General features: G+C 45.2%; 1 protein-coding gene across 2 annotated transcripts in view; it reads left to right on the top strand.

Moving 5' to 3' along the window:
• Window positions 1-23563, top strand: part of ST18 (ST18 C2H2C-type zinc finger transcription factor) — a 100959-nt gene that overhangs the window by 30677 nt on the left and 46719 nt on the right. For both annotated transcript variants that reach the window (XM_054985979.1, XM_054985980.1), the window contains one exon: window positions 16876-17121. In XM_054985979.1, coding sequence (XP_054841954.1) covers window positions 16876-17121 — 246 coding nt within the window. The remainder of the gene's footprint in view (window positions 1-16875; window positions 17122-23563) is intronic.

Genomic DNA, 23563 nt, shown 5'->3' with positions numbered 1-23563 from the left:
TGGTAGTTGTTTAGGTCATTTGGGTCCAGTGATGCCTTCTTCATGTGGAGTCTCTCAACTGCCCTTTTCAAAATGGTCAGAACTACACTGCCCCACAGAGAGGCAAGCATTACCTCATGGACCCAGTCAACCAACTCAGCCCAGCTTTATTATTAGCCATGAAGGGCATCAAGACTGGACATGGTGGGGCACCCTCTAGAGCAACTTGAACACTCCATGAGGCCACATCAACTGACAGTAATCCATACAACTAAGACCAGTACTCCAGTAACATCCTGAGATTGAACTAGGCCAACTGTGGCATCTTAAGTTGTGGCGGATGAGAGCATTTTCACACCCCCTGCAAAATGCATTGCAACGGAATCACAGCAGGCTTGTCTGTTTTCTGAGTCAACATCCTCTGGGGCTTGAAACAAAAGCTCCTTCACAACCAGGAAGTCTGCCCAAATGTTTCATCATTATCCAAAGCTCCTCAAAAATGCAAGGGCATGCTGGACAACACGGAAGGAGAGAAGGCTCTCAGAAGTAATCATATCCACAGCCCAGGTCATCTCCATATCCCAGAGGTCAAACAGGGCTGCAATATGAGTGCCAACCTTGCTAACTAGAAAATCCCCAAAACACATCAAGAGCCTCTCTAGATCCATCAGCCTCCTGTGGGGGTGGGTCATCCTAATTATCCCTCACCTTTGCAAAGTTTCTTAGTATATGTACGTACTAGAATGATCTGGGGCAGTCCTATAGTTGTCATGAAGGCCATGAAGTTTTGAGCTGCTCCTCTTAGGGCAGTCTTGCCATGAACATTGAAGTCCTCAGGGACAACAATCCTCAGGGCCCTCAGCACCAAATCTGAGATTGCCTCTGGTAGCTCAGCTCAGGGAGGGAGATTATTGGGCAGTATGATAGGGAGTATTATAGGATATTGCAGTATTGTTGCACTATAGCAATAATTCACAAGTTGATTATCTTGTGTAGGCAAGCCAGTTGCAAAGGGTTGCTATGGGGAAAAATGTTATCCAACGATATGTTAATGCAACTTTAGCCTTAGATAATATTGACTAACATTCATTTCATATATTTCAGCAGTGATGTGGCTGCTAACAAAAAACACTTCCTGTAATGAATGTTTTGTGAAACTTTTTGCATAATTGAGTTTCACCATTACTGGCTGGTAATCTCTACATCAGTTGTAGGAGTGCTGGAATAGAAATGTTCCATGTTATAAATAACGCTGAGCTACATGGAGATCCTGATATATCTGTTATGGCAGCCATGTGGAGCCTCCCCGACCATGTGGAAGTTTATTTACCAGCATCCATACTGCTGTCTTAACATGTGGACCATACTTTAGACCACTACACATTTGTTTGTGTTTGGTACAAGGCTAGAACCATGAATGGATACATTCAATTGTATTTATGCATATCCACAGTGTGGGTCTTATGGAATATTATCTTGTGGAAAACTTTTGACAGGACAGAAAAAAAATAAAATATTCATATAACACACAATTAATGTATGAAATTCACTGCCACAAGATGAGTGATGATCATTCATTTACAAAACTTTAAAGGGAAATGAGACCAAATGCAGAGGATAGATTTATCAATTACTGTTAGCTATGGTAATGAGCTGCTATTTCCAAGGGAGGAGGGGCAAACAAGGAGGGAGGGCAACATCATGTACTGCTGATGGGCTGGCAATGTTGCGAACTGGGCCCTGGCCTCGGTAGGCTCTTTTGAACTCCTCCTATAGAGTGCTTTGTTGCTCTTGTTTTACACTGACCATGGTAAGTATAGCAGCATATACTTTACTGGTCTTGCAGCAGATGGACCATCCTGTCTTGAGACCTTAGGTACTGAAAACATTAGAATAATGAGAAGGAAAGAATTATTGAGGGAGAGAGATGGAAAATAGAATAGGAAAAAATAGAATTCTGAAATAGGTTTCCTTTTGGCATTTGCTGCAATGGCAGCAAAAGTTACAGCAATTTTATACTGACCTGAATAAAAAGCCATGCTGTAAACATGGGATCCATTCTCCTGTGAGCACGAGCTTTTTCTCCATGATTACATTTGATTTTTGTGTGCATCTGTGAGCACACTTAAATCCCATCTGTACACTATTACAAATTCACAACCTGGGTATTTTCTGGTGAGAATTAAGTGTATGCTCACCAACCAAATTTCTGAACAGATCAGAAGATACTCTAAGCCAATATCTTCATACTCATGCTAGCAAACATATATTGTCTTCCAACTAAGCATGTTTGGTACAACTAAATAAGGCTGGGATCCCAGCTGTCGGATGCATTTCCTGACGTGTTTGGATCTGTGATTTAATTTGAGAAGACTTTGACTGTTTTCATAGAATTTGTTGCTATCATCTCTGCCTTCTGAGTATCTGGTATTCTGTCAGTGACAGAGAATCTGCACTATTTATGGGCTTTGCGCTATAAAACTACCGCAGCCCTATCACATGGCATCTTTTCCTAAGCCATCTGTCACAGAGGTCTGGCATTTTATGTGAATGTTGGTCAGGCAGACTTAACCCAAGTTTTTTTTTATATTATGAAAAATGTCAGCAACTACAATATTTAGCATTTTACTTTACAGTGTCCATTAAACTTGATTACGTGTAGCTCTGTTTCATGGCTGTACTTATACATCAACAATGAAGCCAAAAACACACAAGGGTAATCATAGCAATGCAGTCAGGTCCTGGAAGGTTCAGCTGGCACTGATTCAGTTAATATCTTGGATTTTTTTTTTTAAAAAAAAATAAGGTTTACTAATGCTGGTATAAAATGTATTTGATATTATACAGATGGCATAAGATGTTTGTTACTAAGTTATTATCCAGGATAAGCCATACTGTCAAATTCAGGGCTTAAAACTATCACAGCAGATTAAACTATTCACTAAAAAGGGGCAGGAAGATACAACCAAAGCATCTTAGTACGAACATATTAGAAGTGTATTTACTTCCCATAAATACAATAAAGCATCTCTCTTTTTAAGCCTTGGGATTGAAAATGTGAACTCTTTCATGTAAGAGGAGCAAATGTGTTTCTAACATACACAGAAACAATTGGCCTGATCATTACCAACTTTTCAAAAGAAACTAAGAAAATGATGTTCCTAGGTTCATGCTGTTATGCAGATATACAGATGAGTTGTGGAAGGGGCTGTAGCTCAATGGTAGAACATCTGCATGGCATGCAGAAGTTGGCTCACTTTCCAGCATATCTAGTTAAAAAGATCAAGTTGTAGATGTTGCAAAGAATCTTCATAACACCTGGAGAGCCACTGTCAGGCAGAGCAGACAAAACTGACTTTGATGGACCAATGGTGTGATTCAGTATAAGCAGCTTCAGGTGTGTTTATGTATGTGTTCATCACATAGTCATTATATTGGCCAAATCATGTTTTAATAAAGTCCATAGGGGAGCCACCTACACTACTTATTTATTTTCTTACTTTATTTATAGCCTATCTTTCTCACTGAGAGTCAAGGCAGATTTACATGGTATAAATGCCTGGGGTTGAATGGATATTTAAATAGAAATTAGTTCATTGGCAGGGTTGATTCAAGCCATTCAATTGTCCCAGATGGGCTGCCACCCTAACAAGGTTTGAGCTTTGAGAAAAAGGTTTTGCATTTTAAAAAATCCTTTTTCTCTAATCTGCTCCTGGCATCCACTCCTGTCCTCTGCCCTCTTCCTCTACTCAGATATTTTCAGGAAACACTGGCACATGCTTCGGAATCAGGATGAAGTGGCATTTCTCAAGGATATTCCCTCCAATTACAGCAGAATGGCAGGATGTGTTGTGGGGAAGGGAAAAGATAGGATGGCTGAGAAAACCAGAGGCCACTGGATTGAAATTGCCACCATTGTCATCATGGCACATCAAGCAGCCTCTTGCGCCACTTGTTCCATAGACTAGCCTTGTTAATTGGTGTAATTTTGCCATGATTTATCCTGTTAAAAAGATTTATTTTGCATGCAGCGAATAGGATTATCTTTTCTATGTGCTGTAGCACAGTGGTTAAGTGGTTCAGCTGCGAATCAGCACTCTCCTGGTTCGAATCCCACTACTGCCATGAGCTCTGTAGGTGGCCTTGGGTAGGCCACTCCTCTCAGCCCCAGCTCCCAAGCTATATTGTGGGGATAACAGCACTAACTTGTTCATCACTCTTGGTGAGGCACTAATCTGTCTAGAAGAGTGGTATATAAGTGCTATTGCTATTGCCAGTCAAATCATCCTGGTGCTTATAATCAAGATTGGGGGCAACCACTAAGATAGCAATTTATTTATTTCACCTTTATTTTCCACACATTATTATCCACACATCAACTGTCATCAATAAAAATATAGTTTAAAAGACACAATAATGCCACAGGGCATAAGACAGAATCTCCATGGTCCCAAACATCTTCTGAACTAACAATGTCTTAACTTGACGTAGGGAAACCCTCGGGAACAAAATGAAATATGACACAAGGGGCTGCAGAAGGAAATGATAACTGGCTGAAGTGTCCTCTCCCACTCCTGCACAAGCTCTTGCTCCATTTCTGGAAGAGCTCATGTAACGGAGGAGAGGTGATAGTCTGCTGATTTTCCTTTGTCCTGCATCCTGCTCCATTAAAATTGAGGCTATGGTGGTATGCCCATTCCAAATCAAGGTGAAGGAAGCTTAATCATCATGGGAATGTAGACAGCCAGCAGAAAGAATTTCTTCCAGTAATTTCCTGGACTTGTACCATTCAACATTGTCCCTCTTTAAGCATTAGAACAATCTACAATTTTCCTGGCTAGAGAAAACAAATTTGGTTAAATCATTTATTCTATCTACATTTATTTTTTTCTTTAGAACTTTACCAATTCCTCTCTTAAACTCTTTTCTTAAGAAAATTCAACAATCTTTTAATGACTTTGCATGGAACAACAAAAAAACCTAGAATTAATTTTAACACACTGAGTAAGGCTAAGAATCAGGGAGGACTAGGTTACCCAGATCTAAAATTAGATTGGGATGCATCACTCTTAGCAAGTCTATTAAAAACATTAAATCCAATTCCGGCTTTAGATTGGATATGCATAGAAAAGAGTTTTGTTTATTCAAAAACCTTGTCTGTAATATTTTGGAATAATCCAAAAGAAAGACCAAACTCTGTTGTTGATAACACTTTCCTTTTAAATTCACTTCAAAAATGGGATAGTTGGTGTACCAAGCGTGCACCCCCAATATCACCATTTTCTATTTTCCTAGGTCAGTCATGGTATGAACCAGGGTTACAGATGCAAGCTTACAGGTTTTGGAGGAAAACTCACTGTACAAGGTTAATAGATTTAACCAAGAACACTAAGGTTTTAGATAAATCTGTTTTAGAGGCCAGATTAGATTCCCAGATCCATAGGTATCAATACTTTCAAATAAGAAACTTAGTTAACATGTTTAAAGAATGTTTGTCAAAACCTTTGACTGACTTTAAAAAATTGTTAAAAGTACCTCCAGCAAGTGACAAAGGAAATATCTCAAGGATCTACACAGTTTTATTAATGGCCTCCAATAATAAACCACCATCATATGTTCAGGCTTGGCACAGAGACCTTGGTTTTAAACTCTCTAAAGTTCAATGGCAACAGATCTGGCAATCTAAATTGGCTACTTCCAGATCAATCAATATTAAAACTCAGATGTTTAAATTATTAATGAGATGGTATCTTTACACCAGTTAAAATTCATCATATGAACTGCAACCAGCAATCAACCTGCTGCAAAAAATGTGGAGATCCAGGTTCCTATTTTCATACTTGATAGCCTTTAATTCGAACTCAAATATTTACAATTACAACATGTCTAATTCCTTTTAAGCCAATGTAATGTTGTTGAATTTCTTTCAAAATACAAGTATACCCTGGTTAAGACTTAACCTAATAGTATTTTTATGTGCTGCAGCTCACTAGGAGCAGAACTACAAGTGACAAAAGGCACAGGCTGGACACTTGTCAGCTTCCCTCAAGTTTTGATGGGAAATGTAGGCAGCTTGGCAGAATGTTGGACAAGTGACAGTTGAAAAGTCCATTGGACAGCAGTCAGAGACCCAAGCTGCAAGACTAGGATGCCTACATTTCCCATCAAAACTTGAGGGAAGCTGACAAGTGTCCAACCTGTGCCTTTTGCCACTTGTAGTTCCGCTCTTAGTCATTGCGGTAGCTTGGAAGAGCAGTAAACTCCCTTTGTTATCTGATTGGTACAAGAAGACATGGGGCATATTTGTAATAGAGAAAATTCTAGATCAACAAAAGCAGATAAAGTCAGACTAATATATCTCTGATTTTGCTGAAACCTGGCAACCTGTAATTGACCGTATAGCAAGAAATGAGGCAACATTCCACTTCATCCGCCCCAAACAGTTCCTACTTTTATGATGTAGATATAGCATTAGCTGTAGTTCTATCCATGATTGTAAACTTAGTTGATCCATTGTTCTTTAATTACTTAGTCATTCTTGTGTATACTTTAATATTTAACATCTTTCAATGTTTTGATTTCTAACTTCTTTGGGGGGGGATATTTTTTATTTTATGAATAAGATTAAAAGCTCAATAAAAAGGGTAGAGAAATAGAAGGAAAAAGTAAACAAAAAAGAATACAAAGAGAGAAAAAGAGCAAAGATTGAAAATAACAAAGAAAAATAATACATTTCATTTTTCATTTTTCTCTACAACACCTATCATATTTTAACAAATGTACTTTTAGTTTTAATATCTCCAAAATTTACCTTTTCAGTACTGCCTCCCTTCTATTTATTTTTCCCAAATGTATCTTCTTAGATCAAAACCACAAATCATCAGTTTATTTTTCCTCATCTCATGCAGAAAGTCAATAAGGGTTTTCCAGTTAACCATAAAGACATACAATGTTTTATCTCTGATCAGGCCACTTCCACTAACTCCATCATTTTCACAATCCAGTCCTCGATTGAAGGCAATACTGTACTTTTCCATTTTTGTGCATATAAAAGCCTAGCCACCATGGTCATATATAGAAATAAGACACCATATTTATTTTCCAAGTGTTTATCCATTAGTCCCAACAAAAATGCTTCTGGTTTAAATAGTATATTGATCTTCAACATTTTTTATTATCATATGAATTTGTGACCATAATTTTTTTTGCTTTAGAGCAAGTCCTCCAAAGTTGATTTCTAATGGGATTCGAGGAACGATTCCTTAGGTTAATATCAAGTATTTATGAAGCTCCAATAGTAAAAGTACGAACAAATGGCTTACTGTCAAATTCTTTCCCCATAACTCAAGGAACAAGACAAGGCTGCCCCCTGTCCCCTTTGTTATTTGCGCTGGGGCTATAGAGCCTCTAACTGAAGCAATATGAACTAATAATGAAATTAAAGGGATGCAGGTGGGAGGCCATGAACATAAAATAAGCTTGTTTGCCAATGATCCAGTACTTCACATGTCACGTCCAACACAATCTTTACCAGGGGTGCGCAAAACAGCAGATTTCAGTAGAGTTTCTGGTCTTAGGGTGAACCAAGAAAAATCTGAACTCTTCCCTATAAAACTTTCTGAGGAGTAAAAAGAAATCATAAAAACTAACTTCCCATTCAGTTGGGTGACCTCTAGCTGGAGGCATCTTGGCATACAAATCCCTCTGGAACTAAAACATCTTTTCAAATTTAATTATGCTAAATTAACTACTGACATTGCAAACCAGCTGACAAAATGGCATAAACAAACTATCTTCATTTTGTGTTTCCAAGAATTTTGTGTTTCCGAGATTCTTATTTCTTTTTTGTTTCCTTCCAGTAGAGGTGTGTGATTCACAACTAAACAAATGGCAAACAATGTTAAATAATTTCCTCTGGTCTTATAAAAGACATAGAGTCAATTTCAAAATAATATATAATCCCTCCCAGAAGGGAGGTTTAAGCATTCCAGATCTGAAATTATACCATCATGCAGCTGAACTGGTTAATGTAGTTCAAATGCTAAACAAGACTGTGACAGAGGGTTGGATAAGCATAGAAGAAAGTTATATTAGCCCTAAAACCCTAATCAAAGTATTTTGGAATCGCCCTTCCATCCATCCCATTCAGGTTCAGCAAAATGAATTTCTGCATACATCCCTAAAGACTGGGGACAGGTGGAGAAAGAAGTTGGCTTCAGATTTCTCTCCAATGCAGGTGTTTACTAATCAACCATGGTTTCCGCCAGGAATGGAATTCCAACCTCACTGGAAACAAGAAGGCATGTTAACGCTAACTGATACCACTCACAAAGGTACTCTTAGGGGAAAAGCTGATCTAGAATGATCTTTAGATGTGAAGATACCTTGGTACTGCTATCTTCAGTTACAGCATTTAATAAGAGACCCAAATGTTCAAAAAGCAATAAAGAGACCCAAAACAGACTTTGAAAACACACTTAATGTAAACTAATGTGCCATGAAAGGTTTGCTCTCCATTATCTACAAAATCCTGCTTAAAGAATATGCAGTTAAGGTGTAAGGTTCTGACAGTTTGGTCCCCATAGCACTCTACTGCACACACAGAAAAGGGTATGAGTTAAAGTTACTTTATTAGAGATCCATCAGTATCAGCATACACAGACAAGAGTATTGGCAGAAGTGATGTGTAGAAGTTTGGAGGGGTTAGTTATAGGGAAAGTTCCCACCTTTAGGATATGGACGGTTAGGATTCTGGTGTGAAGGAGCCAGGAATGGGGGGAGGGGGTTTGAGACAGGAGGAGAGAAGAACTGGAGGAGAGAAGCAAAAATGAAGTCATTTTCAGTTCCAAGGCTCAAGCTGGTACTCAAGGACACATTCTTGAACGGCTGCAAAAACGAAAGTAGACACCACAGTAGGCACCTGTAAAATAAGCAACGCCCGGCCAAATAGGCCACCGATATGCAATTTCACATACTCTCAAAGGAGAGAGTACAGTACAGAGCACAAAATACAGGCAATACTCATGGCAGATATGTAAGCAGGCATATATGACATAAGGTTCTTAAATAACAAAAGACCTGGCAGAATATGTGTTCCATAGATTTAACAGAAGAACATTGGAATCACATCTGGAAATCATTTTCAAGGAAGGCCTTCCCTATCCAATTGCAAGCTTTCAAAATTTTGACAAACTGGCACCTCACTCCCCAAAAATTACACTATACAGATAAATCCAGATCTCACTTATGCTGCAAGAATTGTAGAAACCCTGGTACATATGCTCACTGTTGGTAGTAGGGAAGCCAGACCCCCGGTGGGGGTGGGGGATCCCCCACCCCCACCCCCCACCCCCCACTTACCTAACCAGTGGGAGGGGTGTGCACCTTCCATGAGCACTCCCCTGTGGCGCTGCATGCTCCCTTGCGTAGTAGTCACTGGGATTGAGCCCATTTTGGCCCAGATCAGGGCTGCTGCAGAGTGCGGGAGTGCTCCTGCGCAGCGCCTCAAAATAGGCCTGATCCATGGCAAAATGGGCCCATTTTCAGGTGCTGTGGAGAACAGGAGTGCTCCTGCGCTCCACAGTAGACATGGGCATGATCGGAATTACAGTCTGAAAATTGCCCCGATTTTGGCGTTTGCGCCATCAAGACCGGGCTGATCGGTTCCATCCATGGCTCCCGGTTCAGCGGTCGGGTGGGGCGCTCTATCGGGTCTCGATCGGATCGATCGGTTTACGTTCGGGATTGCAGTCTGCAGACAGTCTGGTGCCAGCCATCTGTTCCCGAGGGAACGGAGCCCAGTGGAAACGGAGCCTGGGGAATGCCGGAGCTGTTTGCCCTCTTTCTGTCGCCCTGGAAACGCGAATGGAAGCCAAGCTTTCCTTGATCAGCAGGGCTTCCTTCCAACCACGGAGCAGCCAGAAAAGTGCGCTTCTGTCTCGTCCATTTGGGAGAAGAGAGGGGAGGGCGGGGGAAGGGGGTGTTCTTCTGTAGCCATGGGCACTCGAATCTCATCCCTGCAAAGCCTGAGAGGCAGCTCTTACGGCCAAACACAGGCCTCCTGTGTAGCAGACCCAGGCTTTATAAATAGCCATGTGCTGTGCAACAAAGTTTCACTTTCCGCTCGCGGGTGGAGTGGGACAGAGGCGAGCTCTCGCTTGCCACTTTTGGAGAGAGAAAGCGCAAGAGAGAGAGGGGGAGAGCTTTAGCTTTGGGCTTCAGCGGATAGGGAATAGGGAGCTATCTCCTCTGGTTCCAGGGCTGCCGCCTAGCTCTAGGGCCAAGCTTAGTGGGCACCTCGGCTGAGGGCTCAGGTCTGGGGGGGAGTGTTGCAGCTGGGGTTGGGCTCTATTCCTATTCTCTCTCTCTCTCTGCTTCCAGGGCTGCCGTCTAGCTCTGGGGCCAAGCTCAGTGGGCACCTCCTTGGCTGAGGGCTCACATTATTACACACTTTAGTGCCTGGTCACTCTGGTCTGGGGGAGTGTTGGTAGTGGTGGGCTTAGGCTCTATTCCCTCTATCTTTCTCTCTCTGCTTCCAGGGCTGCCGTCTAGCTCTGGGGCCAAGCTCAGTGGGCACCTCCTTGGCTGAGGGCTCACACAATATTACACACTCTGGTGCCTGGTCACTCTGGTCTGGGGGAGTGGTGGTGGTGGTGGTGGGTGGGCCAAGGCTCTAGTCTATTCCCTCTCTCACCCTCAACCAACTGGGCCACCCTACTGTCGACCTGGACCTTCCCGGGCTTGCCTCTGGCTCTGAGCCACCCTAGGCTTGTGGTGGTATGAGACACTGCTGCTGTTTTAGGACAGCAACTATGATACCTCAGTAGTCTTCAGGTTTCTCTTTCTTCTTCCTGTTTTGGGGTCATCGTCAGCGAAGCAGCAATGTGACTGGAAAAAACAGCAATTTAAAATCTGATATAAGAATATCTCATGCAGTATTTCCTTTGCCAATTGTCAAAGTGACCTGTTTCCGGGTATTATTTCCTAGAAATACATTTGCAGAAGCCTTCTGCTCAGTATTCCTTCTGCATTCATCACTGGCTGATTTCTGGTCAATGAGTTCCAGTAGTGGCCAGCCCACCTCGTCCACAGCGGGCTCGAGCCTGCCTCGGTTCTCATGGCGGCTTCCATGGATGTTGTTTTGTCCTCCTCTCCCAGACTAGTTCCCGTTCCCTCCTCTCTCTCTCTGGATCTGCACAGATGGCTCCAACGTATTCCCCCAAGCCGCAACCTCTCATGTCCTTCCCTACCAGTCCTTTCTGCCAATGATGGTTGGTGCCATGCTGCCTGCTGATGTGGCTGCTGGCCATGAGGAGCAGCCGTGCAGCTGCTGCTGGTGTGTGTATGGCAGGGAACCCCCCCCCTTTGCATGGTCCCCTGCTGCCCCCTCTGGGCAGGGGGGCATGGGACGCAGCAAAAAGTCACGTGATGTCCTGTCCGCGAAGGCAGGAAGGTGTTTGCTGGTGGCTGCCGCCGCAGAATTCCTCGGTGGGAAGGATCCATGGAGCAGGCCTGGCGGCCTCCCCACGCCTGGCATAACTGCATCCCTCTTCCCCCTCCTCAGGATGACACGCCCCATCCCTCACATGCTCCCAATGGTGACATGTCCTGTCCCATTCTGGCGAGGCAGGAAGATGGTTGACGTCTGATAGTGGTGGTTTTGGCAATGAGGGGGGCAGCTCAGGAGCTGTTGTGTGTATGGTTGTGTGGCAAGGAAACCCCCCTTTCCATGGGCACCTGGTGTCCACGAGGGAAGGAAGGTCATTGAGGTCTGCCGCTTCTGCTTTGAGGCAAGAGTGACATCTCCGGAGAGGTTGCCGCTGTGAGAGTGGGACCGCGCGTTGTCTCCCCCTTTGCATGGGCATCTGCTGTCCCCTCTGGACAGGGGGGAATGGGTCCCCTGACTCATCATGTCCGCCCCGCGAAGGCAGGAAGGGAGTTGAGTTCTGTTGCTGATGCTGCTGTCATGTTTTGCCCCACCCCCTCTCAGGAAACATGCTGATCCATCCAGCCGATGTCTCCTGTCCTGCCCATCACCCACATTCTGCACAGGCAGGACGGTGGATCCGGTCTGCCCCCTGCTTCACGAGGGACTCTCCTGTGACTGCTCCCTCCTTGGTCACATACACAGCTTGGTTGTGTGATCAAGCAGCCGATTGTACCATATAGGGGTGGAGTTGGTTGTCGACGTAGCGGCTCCCCTGTCAACGGGGCTGACGGGACCTCTTTCAGCTGGGTGGGAATGTGTTGTGTTGCAACTGTGAACGGACCTTTCCGGTGAGGCAGGAAGGTGCGTGGGTGCAGTCGGCTGCTTTTGGATATTGTGCTGCTCTCTCTTGGTTTTACAGCGGCCGACTGCATTGTGTGAGGATACATTTGGTTGACCATTTGAAGGCTCCCCAATGGGACCTCTTTCAGTTGGGTAGAGATGTGTCCTGCAACTCTGGTCCTTTCTGCCGAGGCAGGAAGGTGTGTGCTGTCGGCAGCCGTCGACCAGCTCCGAAGCTGGAACCTGAGGACACCCGGTAGCTGGGGGATTGGGCTGCCGTGGGGCCAATGTCGCCTCCCCCCCCAAACAGGGCTTAACTTCGTGCTGGACTTTGGCCCGTCGGTTGTGGGGGACCTTCCCGCTCCTGCCCCCCCCCCCCGATGACACGTCGTGTCCCAACAATCCTTTTCTGGTGAGGCAGGAAGGTGGGTGCTGGCGGCGAACGTCACAGACTGGTTCTCGGTGGGAGCCTCAGCCAAGGACACACAGTTGCTGGGGGACCTTCCCCCTCCCCCTCATTTCTGGCAAGGAAGGAAGGTAGGTGCTGTTGGCCATCACGATGGTTCTCAGTGGGAGCCTCAGACCAGGACACGCAGTTGCTGGGGGACCTTCCCCCCCTGCCCCCCCTCATGATGACATGTCATGTCCCTACTTTTGCGTGAGGCAGGAAGGTGTGAGCTGCTGGCTGCCACCGCCACACTGTTCCACGGTGGGACCCCCGCCTAAGGAAAGGAGGACACTCAGTAGCTGTGGGACTTCCCCCTCCTCCCCCTTCTCATGATGACACATAGTGTCCCTCGTATCCTCCTCATGATATGCCCCGTCCCTTCCATCCTTTTCTGGCAAGGCAGGAAGGTGGGTGAGGTCAGCTGCCGTCGTGTGTCGCCTAAAGAGGCTTCCTTAGCCGTGGACACTCAGAAGATGTGGGACTTCCCCCTCCTCCCCCTCCTCATGATGACATGTAGTGTCCCTCGTATCCTCCTCATGCTGACATGTCCCGTCCCTGGCATGCTCCTCCTGACGACAAGCCCCATCCCTCGAACCTTCAAAGTACCTCCTCTTATTCTTTATAAAGTCAACTACTTCCATTATAATTTGTATGTTGAAAAAACAGTCTAAGGCACGATTGTTGTCCATGCCATCCTTTCTGGCGAGGCAGGAAGGTGGGTGGGGTCGGCAGCCGCTGCCGAAATGTTCCTCGGTGGTGGTACCCTCGGTTGAGGACACTAAGCAGCTGTGGGACTGCTACCATCCTCCCCCTCCTCCTGACGACACGTCCAGTCCCTTGTGTCCTCCCAATGATGACACGCCCTGTTCCTTTCTGGCGAGGCAGAAAGGTGGGTGAGGTCAGCTGCTGCTGTAAGCACGCTAAGCTGGAACTTCAGGTACGGTCACCCCGTAGCTGGGGGAGCAGGCCGCCCACGAGGTAATGTGCCCCCCCCCCCGCAAGAATACCAGCACGTTCTAATTTAGCCTGTCGGGAATGGGGGAAACCTCCCCCCCAACCCTCATGACAACAAGGCCTGTCCCCAGTACCCTCCTCCCAATGACACATCCAGTCCCTCGTATCCTCCCAATGACATGGTGACATGACCTGCCCCTTTCTGGCGAGGCAGGAAGGTGAGTGAGGTCAGCTGCCGCTGAGTTCATGCAAAGTAAGCTGGAGGTAATGTTGCTGTCACTTGAGAGCGGGGGAAATGTCAACTCCCCCCGGCAACAGTACCGGCCTGCTCCCGCAGGGCAAGACCCCCTGCCCCCTGAGGGGAGATGGCTCGTCGCTGCTGGGCCCAGCGTACGCTGACAGCACACATCTTTTTCCCTCGCTAGCGGGGAATACCGGCTCACTCCCTTTGGCTGCCCACCGGGAAAATGTCAACTCCCCCCCAGTGACAGTACCGGCCCACTTCCGTGGGGCCAGACCCCAAAGCCCCCTGAGGGTGGGCAGCTTGGCGCCACCTCCCCTGGACTGCCGAGCCCGGCAGCCTCCGTCATCACCCACCTCCCTTCCTTGGCAGGGAATACACCCTGCTCCCCTTCGGCCCGGGTGCCGGGCACATGGGGGTGCCGCCAGCGAGCGGCCAGACCACTGCCGCCGCCTCCCCAGGCCTGCTGGGCCCAGCAGCCGCCATCACCCACCATTCCTTTAGCACTGGAAACCATGGGGCGCCCTCCCACGTCGGCCTTCCCGATTCCCGATTCCCAATTCTGCATCAGAAACGGAACTTGATCAGTGAGGTTCGAGAACCAGGGTTCGGCGGTGCCGTGGAATCACGATCAGCTAAATCAGGATTATTTTTTGGATCGTGCCCATGTCTACTCCACAGTGCCTCAAAATGGGCACAATCTGCGGCAAAATGGACCCATTTTCAGGTGCTGTGGAGTGCTCCTGTGCTCTGCAGTGCCTCAAAATGGGCCCGATACTCAGCAAAAAGGGCCCGTTTGGGGGCACTGTGGAGCACAGGAGCACTCCTGTGCACCACAGCGCCTCAAAACAGGCCCAATCCATGGCAAAATGGGCCCATTTTCGGGCACTGCAAAGCACAGGAGTGCTCCTGTGTTCTGCAGCACCTCAACACGGGCCCGCTCCAGCACAGATCAGGCCCGTTTTGAGCCCCTGCAGAGCCTGGACACGCTGCCAGGGGCCGCACAATGATGTCACTCCCAAAGTGACATCATCACGCTTAGGGGGGCACGTGTGCATGCACTCCTGTCTCCCCCAAGGTAAGTGCCAGGCCCCTATCCCCTGCCGGGAGGTTAAGCAAACCTGGCAACCCTAGTTGGTGGGCTTGCCCAAAAGTGAAAAAGTTCTGGGAGGAAATTATTTTAAAAATTCATGAAATAACTGGGTGTTCCTTGTCAAATACACCAGAATCATTGCTACTAAATGTCTGGGAGAACAGGCCTGATTAGTCATCACAGAGAGACTCATAACTAATCTAATAGGAGTAGCAAAAATGGTCATTGCAGCTAAATGGAAAGATGATTGTTCTCCCACTATTCAAACATGGCACAAAAACCTATGGGAGTTTTTTACATATGAGAAAATCTCACAAGGTCTGAAAGATACAGAGGACTCCTATGCCAAATTCATGCAAAATTGGTTTCCACTGCTGACTTACCTCAGCAAACATGACATCTTACCACCTTCCTATGTCCCTCAGGCTCTCACCTCCTTCTAAAATATGTTGGGATCTTACATATGACTGGTAAGCTAAATTCTCCTGTTCTTTTTGTAATGTATTTTATCTCCAACGTTAGTTTCTTCTAGCACATTGTTATGTTCAGTTATTATATTGCATTGATATTCTTTTAATTTGAATTATCTATTTCGATCTCTGTATTATGAAATTTTTAAGAACATCAATAAAGGACTTGGGCTGGGGGAGATGATTTCTAACTTCTGATGTATGTTCTTTTAAAGCTGTTATTGTACATTTTTTCCTGTTTTGATAAAGTTTATTTAAAGCTGAAAAAAACAAAAGAATGTCCTCAATCCAATGTTCTGAATCTGATGCACGCTTCCCCTTAGAAGATGCTATTCTGGGTGTGCAGAGTGTTTTTTCAAACTTGATGCAAGTGAGCAAGCAAGAATTTATGGAAACAACAAGGACAGTAAATCGTTGCTTCTCCTGAAGCCTCTTGTGTCGTTTGCTGAACAAATATGGTCAGAGGATATAGAGAAGAGTGCAGTTCTTCCTCCTCACCACGGATGCTAATACTGATACACTGCTGATACATTTTTTTCTGGATGGTGGGGAGAGAACCCTAACTTTCATGGCTGCTCCTTTACATTTAACCTGCTCTCTGCAAATGTTTGTATATGATGATGCAACAGAGTAAAAAATATTACTTGCACACAATATTCAAGTGCAACTCAGAAGCAGGCTCAGAAGCAGGCTCTGTTACTATTTGGGAGCAATCCTAGGATAAGTAGCAGTGAGCATAAAATACTGTTCAACGTTAAGAAATATAGTCGTATCCCCTAGAGCATTCCCAACTGCTCTGCACTGTTCCCAACTGAGCTTTATAGTTCAGAGACACAATCTGTCCCTTACAGTAAACCTTTAAAAAAAATCTTTCTCATTCAAAGTCCATTTCAGATAGAGATTGTTGCTCATGTATGAAACACATTTTTAAAAAGGCATATATTTGTGTATTTCTCTCCTTCCCTCTCTGATGCAGATGTTGTAATATTTCTAGAGTGTGGGGGAAGGATTGGGATGTAATAATAATACTGTTGATGAACTAAGCATTGAATTAATGCTTTTATTTGCATGAGGATCATAGTTCTCTTTAACAGGGAAATGATCAAGCTGGAGATTTAAAGCTAAATTAAAAAAAAAATAAACTCAGATTTAGTATAGATAGTTTACATTTAAGAAGCATCTTATTCAAATTCTGCCTAATGTGTTTAAGCACAGAAGCACGGAAAGAGCATTACTGAGGTTACACGTAAGTCTTCCAAAGAATTAAACATTAACTGTAAACCGAAAAGCTGGTTTTAGATTTAGATAAATTTAAATAAAAGCTTGCTTTTACACTTATCCCTTAAAAGCCTCACATGTCTTATGCTGCCAATACAAACTGTTCACTTTCTAAACATTCGTCTCTTTCCTCTTGCATATCAGGGGACTGATATCGAAGTGGATGAAAATGGCACCCTGGATTTGAGCATGAAAAAGAACCGAAACCAAGAACAGGTTACTCATCTAAATCCTTCCAGTGCAACAGTCCCCACTCCTTCCTCTTCTCCCTTCAAAACAGGCAACATTCTGGTAAATACCACCTTCTACCAGACTTTGTGTGAGAAGGAAGGCTGGGATATTCCCATCAACTATAGCAAGACCCAAGGGAGAAAAGAGGAGGAAAAAGAGGTATTTTTTTTCTCTTTGATAGTACATGGGAACAAGGTGATACCTCTAATCTTAGATGACTATTTCTAAGTGCCTAGTTCGATCAGATTATGCTCTCCTATAAATATATAGACATAAACCCTATAAGTGGTACTGAACTTGATGTAATATATTGAGGACTGCGGCATAACTAGGAGAGGTTTTTTTTTTTAAGTGGCTAGTGATGCCTTATTCTGTCCCTAAAGAGGGATTTTAGAAGGTGTTGCTTGGAACTTCATGAAAAAAACCCAAATCATTATTCCTTGGAGTGTGGTCAACTCAACATACTGATAAACTAGCATGGAGATTTTTGGAACTAGGTTCTATAGAGAGAACTGGAAATGCATTTACAATATGAGATTCAAAAATCTAATGTTTAGGAATTCAATGACTGGGATTTTTCCAGTCTTGAAAATATTATCTGCTGTAATGTATAGGGTGGTTCCTTATGAAGACCTTTTTGTACTACTGAAGGATCCTTTTTCCACATTCAGCTGAAAGTAGAATTGAGATGGGGATTCCATACAATATATTCCCCATAAAAATTAATTTCCCTCAGGTAAGTTCTTGCTTCATGTTTGCTTGAAATGTGTTCTCTTCAGCAAAGATCCATTTTTCTCTTTGTTTTCTGCCTTATTTATTTACTGTTCTCTCCTGACTGCAGCCCTCATGAATAAGGGGTTAATTATGAGAGGGGTGGTAGAATGCTGCTTTTTATTTTATAGTTAGCTAAAGTCAGTGTACATATTTTAATAATTATTTTAGAAATGTTATAAAATACTGTAAACATATAATTACAACATAACTACCAGAAAGACATTTTAATAGAACAATGGCTGGCTGGTAAAGTGCAAATCCTTAACCCCACCTCAGAGGAACAAGTTGATTCTTTAATACTCCAGAGAACTGTCGGGAACATAAAAATATTAAGCTGGAAAGAGAAAAAAGAGATGAAATTTTAAATGCAAAGTTTCCCTGGGAAGCCTCAGTACTACTTTGACAGTTCACATGGGAGAGTCTGGCATTATAACTACTAAACTACTAAGTTTAATAAATCATCACAAACCAGATCTGGAAATCAACACTGGATATACAGTTCAACAAGTTAACTACTATGTAATCTGAATTGTCTGGAAAAACTGTGACTCAGTTAAGGGAATTCCAGAGTAAACATCTATTCTGGAACTGAAGATAGTCTAGATTTCATGCTTGGAATCACCAGAAAACTGAAAATTAGAGAACTTTTCTCATTTTGTTTCTGAAGATTTCACTTGTATTCATATTCTGCATACATCATAACTTAGATTTGGTAAAACTCTGTGGTTCTTTGAAAGACTTCCTTTGTTTTGTAAATTCAAAATGAAATTTTATGTTTAATATATTGGGATGCAGTATGACCAATAACATTTGTTGATTCTCTCCTGTATCTGATCCACAGGGAAAATGTAATCCACATATAAATATTATTGCTGTCCTTGATCAAATTAATAGCTGCATAACTCAGCTCTGTAGTTCCATAACTCAGCTCTGTAGTTCCTAAAAATCCTAGGCTATTTTTTAAAAAAGCCTCTAGCCCCTTTTGTTCACAGCGCTGATGCCTTCCAGAAGATAGCTGTGTTGGTCTACAGCAGTAAGATGCAAATTTTTGCTCTAATTAAGATGTAGCTTTACATCCTTCCTGACCTTCTTTGCTTCACCCTTCCCACCGCTTGACTGGGAAATAAAGGCTCAGGGATCTCTCCACTCCACCCTGTATCTAAAGAAGGGAGCTTTAACTGTCAAAAGCTTATACTCTGTTGGTCTCTAAGGTGCCACTGGACTCAGAGCAGAACCACAAGTGACAAAAGGCACAGATTGGACACTTGTCTGCTTCCCTCAAGTTTTGATGGGAAATGTAGGCATCCTGGTCTCGCAGCTTTGCTCTCTGACTGCTGTCCAATGGACTTTTCAACTGTCACTTGTCCAACATTCCACCAAGCTGCCTACATTTCCCATCAAAACTTGAGGGAAGCAGACAAGTGTCCAATCTGTGCCTTTTGTCACTTGTGGTTCTGCTCTCAGATCCTGCAACACTGGTCCTGGAGATTTGTGTGCCCTGGCTCCTTCTTTCAAAGGAGGCATCAGGCAGAATTGGTCAGAATGGGAGAGGCTTCAGCCAATGGGGAGGAGACAGCTAGTAGACCTATACAGGAGCTATACTCTCTCCCAGACAGACTTTGTGTTGACTGTTCCTGATCTACTCCCTCTCCCACGGGGCATCAGAGGATTCAGGGCCGGATCGAGGGGGTGGGTGTGGGGGTTGTTCGGGGTCTGGGTCCCAGCCCCCAGACTTGCCAGGAGGGAGCAGTGGGAGGCAACCGGGAGGCAGTGGCCCTACCATCCCAGCCAGCAACCAGGTCCAGAACCTGCCCACTCCAGGGGGAAGAGGCGAAAGGCTCAAGCCTCAGAGGGCTGGGGGGAACAGGGGGAGACCAGGGAGAAGAGAGGGGGCTGGGCAGGACAGAGGCAAAGGGCCAAGGCAGGGGGAACAGGGACCCAGCAACAGCCCAAACAGAGCCCTTACCTGCCAAGGACGAGAAGCAGCCACTACAGCCCAGAGCCACACCCTGGCTAGAGGACAGCAGCCTGGCTCAGGAGGTGCTAGGAGCCAAGCCCCTCCAGGTGGAGCTGCCACAGGCATTCTGGGGGAGGAGATGGGTAGCCCCGCCCGGCATCAATGAGCAGGCAGCCCAGAAGCTGGCCAGGGCAGCTCCTCGCAAGCAAGGCTAGGCATGCTCAGCAGCACAGAAGCCGGCTGGGGCAGCTCCTCGCGAGCAAGGCCAAGGAGACCTCAGCTGGGGATGGCTCTCATTCAACCCCACCCTGCCAGCAAGGCAAGGAAGCCAAGAAGGGATTAGTGGTAGGAGGGAAACACCTGAGGGAAGGCACAGCTGGGCCCAGTCAGGAGAGGGAACAAGCCTAGAAGGAGGGCGGGGCAGGGAAAGGAAACCCTATATAAGGTGGCTAGGAAGAGCTCTGAGGTGGTGGGTGTGAGTAAGGAGTGATGGTGTGGAGTGAGAGCAGAGCAGTGTGAGAGTGGAGGCTTGGAGAAGAGTTCTGGGAGAAGGAGATGATGGAGAACGCAGAGGATAAGCAGGCCAGGTTGAGCATGCCAGTGAGTGGACTGAGAGGGAGTCTGGGTGATGTATACCGCCCCTCCTTCCACAGAGCAGGGTCCTGCAGTATCCCTGGTGCCCCTCTGATGTCAGGGCTGGCCCAGCTGGGGCCCTGCCCAGCAGCGGCAGCGACAAGCCCTGGCAGGGGTAGTCTGCCCCTGGCACCACCAGTGAGGGGGTGCTGGGAGCAGCTGCCAGAGCACATGGGCAGCAGTGTGGGCAGCCTCGCAGCCCCCCGCGCTGCCTTTCACCTGCCCTACGGGATGGGGCGGCCAGCTTGCCGTGCACCCCCTGTCCTGCAGGGCAGGCAAAGGGCTGCACGGCCGCCCACGCCATTCGCCTGCCCCGCAGGAGAGGGTGCAGCCGGCCTCCCCCTGTCCTGTGGGGCAGGCGCATGGAGCAGGCGGCCTTGCAGCCCCCCGCGCTGCCTTTCGCCTGCCCCGTGGGACAGGGGGCGGCCAGCTTGCCGCGCACCCCCTGTCCTGCAGGGCAGGCAAAGGGCAGCATGGCCGCCCATGCCATTCGCCTTCCCTGCAGGAGAGGGTGCAGCTGGCCTCCCCCTGTCCTGCGGGGCAGGCGCATGGAGCGGGTGGCCTTGCAGCCCCCCGCGCTGCCTTTTACCTGCCCTGCAGAACAGGGGGTGTGCGGCAAGCTGGCCACCCCCTGTCCTGCAGGGCAGGTGAAAGGCAGCGCGGGGGGCTGTGAGGCCACCCACGCCATTCGCCTGTGGGGAGGCAAATGGCACAGGTGGCTTCCCAGCCCTGCATGCTGCTTCCACCATCCTGCTTGATGATGTCACCAAAATGACATCATCACGCCATGACGGGAGTGCACGCGTGCGCTGTGCATATGCGAAGTCGGACTAGGGTTGCCCTGGGCGCCGGCAACCCTAGATCCGGCCCTGAGAGGATTAGCTAGTCACTTTTATAGGAGCAAACAGAAATGCTGGAGGGTTCACCAGACTAGCTTTAGGCAAAACCTTTCTTTGCCTGCTTCACAAGGTCCCAGAAGGAGGTTGATTTAAACAGGCCTAGTCTTTCACTGGTTGGGCCACACTAGTTGGCACAAATAGGGTGGGTTGCTCAAGATGGGTAGGGATAATTGGCAAACACCCAGAGGCATCAGCATGGTGGATGGTGTGGCTGGAATAGGCTATCACGTGCCTTATAGTGGGGTTCACTGGGAAGGAGCACTCTTAGTGCTGAGCTGCACCTTTTCAAACCTGGTAGGGGCCTTATGGCACATCGGAAGAGGAGATGGCAGCATCTTTGCACATAGTGCATGTGCAGGCAAGCATAAACAAGGCAGGTGGGAGCACTGGCCAAATTTGGAGCCAGGGTGGACCTGCCCATGAAAGGTAGCCACTGGTAGCCTACCAACAGCTGACCCTTGAACAGATTAACATGTGCTAATAAGCACTGAAGTACATCAGTCATTTAAATACATAAACTTGTTGACCTCATGCAGTCATCTCTTGTCTTCATTTGTGGGAGGTGTTGGGTGGATGTCAAGGCAAATACCTTTCCCCTCATGTCTTTACAACTAAAGAGGGTAGACACAGTGAAATCCTAAGCAGAGATACTGCAGTCTAAGCCCACTGATTTCAGTGAGCTTAGACTAGAGTAATTCTTCTTAGGATTTCACTGTTAGTTGTTTTTTAATTAGAGCTGGCAATTCAGAGAACCTGATACACAAATTGTTATAAGGATATAACAATATTCAGCAATTTTTTAAAAATCACCCTGGTGTCAGAGGGAAGGAATACCTGTTGTAGGTACAGGGGCAGGGTAAACGAATGCTGTGTGGATGAGACTGGGAAAAACCAGCCCCTCCCCAACACTAAACATGCAGATTATACTATGGCCTTTCCCAAAACTTTGCAGCAAACTTTAAGAAATATTAGAGAAGGCTAGGGAAACCCTGGGAGGTAGGATGAATGTACCACACTGCTATGGGGAAGCAGGGAAAGAACCTCTTTCTAACAGCATCAAACTCAAGGCAAATAACCATATGGAAACAGCCATCATATGCCAGTGTTATGTTGTTTGGTGCTAAAGCAATCATCAGGTTCACCCACCAAAGTAATCAAAGAAATAATTTTTTAAAAGTCACATTCCATTCCCTGCTTTCTGTTCCTCACAAAGATACTAGAAGAGAACATCAATATGCATGTCAACATGGCACATCAATTTGGCCTACAATGGAGATTGACTAGAAAACAAAAATGCAGCTGTGGGCCCATACACACCCCTCGTAAATAAAACAAATATTTACATAAAGTAATTCAGCATGTGTAAGAGATACTGTACTAAATTAGCATTTTAAACCTGGTGATTTCCTTGATTTTTGTTATACCCTTTTCATTTATTGAGCATTGGCAGTTGTCTTTTGTTTGTTTGTTTTTCTTTTTCTCCCTCTATCTTTTTGGCCATGTTTTCTGTATGAACATTGATGCCGGGACTAGGCAAAAGGGAGGTTTATTTGGACTTGCTGTTATGGCGAAAAAATCAGCATTGGAGCCATATAATGCCAATTGAGTGGCACTTTAAAAAAATTAACAGGATGTGTTCAGATGTGTCTTTTTCTATACCTTAGGAATGGTACACACAAAATGGCTGCTGTATGGAAGCCATATTAAATTGCTTCCCATGATGGCATCTCCTTTTTTTTTTTTTTTTGAAAAATTTTTATTGGGTTAGAATCCATTATTTCCACATTTACATTCAATTTTCCCCAATTTTTTCATCTCTAACCCCCTCCCTTTCCCCCCCCTTTTTGTTGACTTCCAACAGCTTTCCAACCCTTTGTCCCCTTTCCCTTACTTTTATTAGCTTCCTCTATCTAAAACAAATATATATTCTCCATTATTCTAAGCAGTACATCCTTAACTATTTTTAACATTATATGCCCAAACTGTAAGCCTTTGTTTCTATCTTAGATAAACAATTTATCCCAATTTTTCAATTTCAGGTATTTCTATATATCATAAACCATATAGATCATACATTCGTTTATATCAAACAATTTGACTTATTCTCTATATATATTACTCATTCTATCTTTTTATAATAGTTCTATATATCTCTCCTCACGTAGTCAATCAATTTGACCCATCTATATCTTCAGACATTCAGTTTGGTACAAAACTTGTCAGAAAAAAAAGAAAATATTGTTAGTTAATCGCTCCTTATATTTAGTCCTTATAATTAATTATTTTCTCTATGTTCTGTTTGTTAACCTATATATATCTATATATATGTCAATCTATT

Source organism: Eublepharis macularius, chromosome 7 (assembly GCF_028583425.1).
Source record: "Eublepharis macularius isolate TG4126 chromosome 7, MPM_Emac_v1.0, whole genome shotgun sequence".
Classification (NCBI taxonomy): Eukaryota; Metazoa; Chordata; class Lepidosauria; order Squamata; family Eublepharidae; genus Eublepharis; species Eublepharis macularius.
Note: the sequence above shows the minus strand (reverse complement) of the source record. Positions and strands in the feature narration are given on the sequence as shown.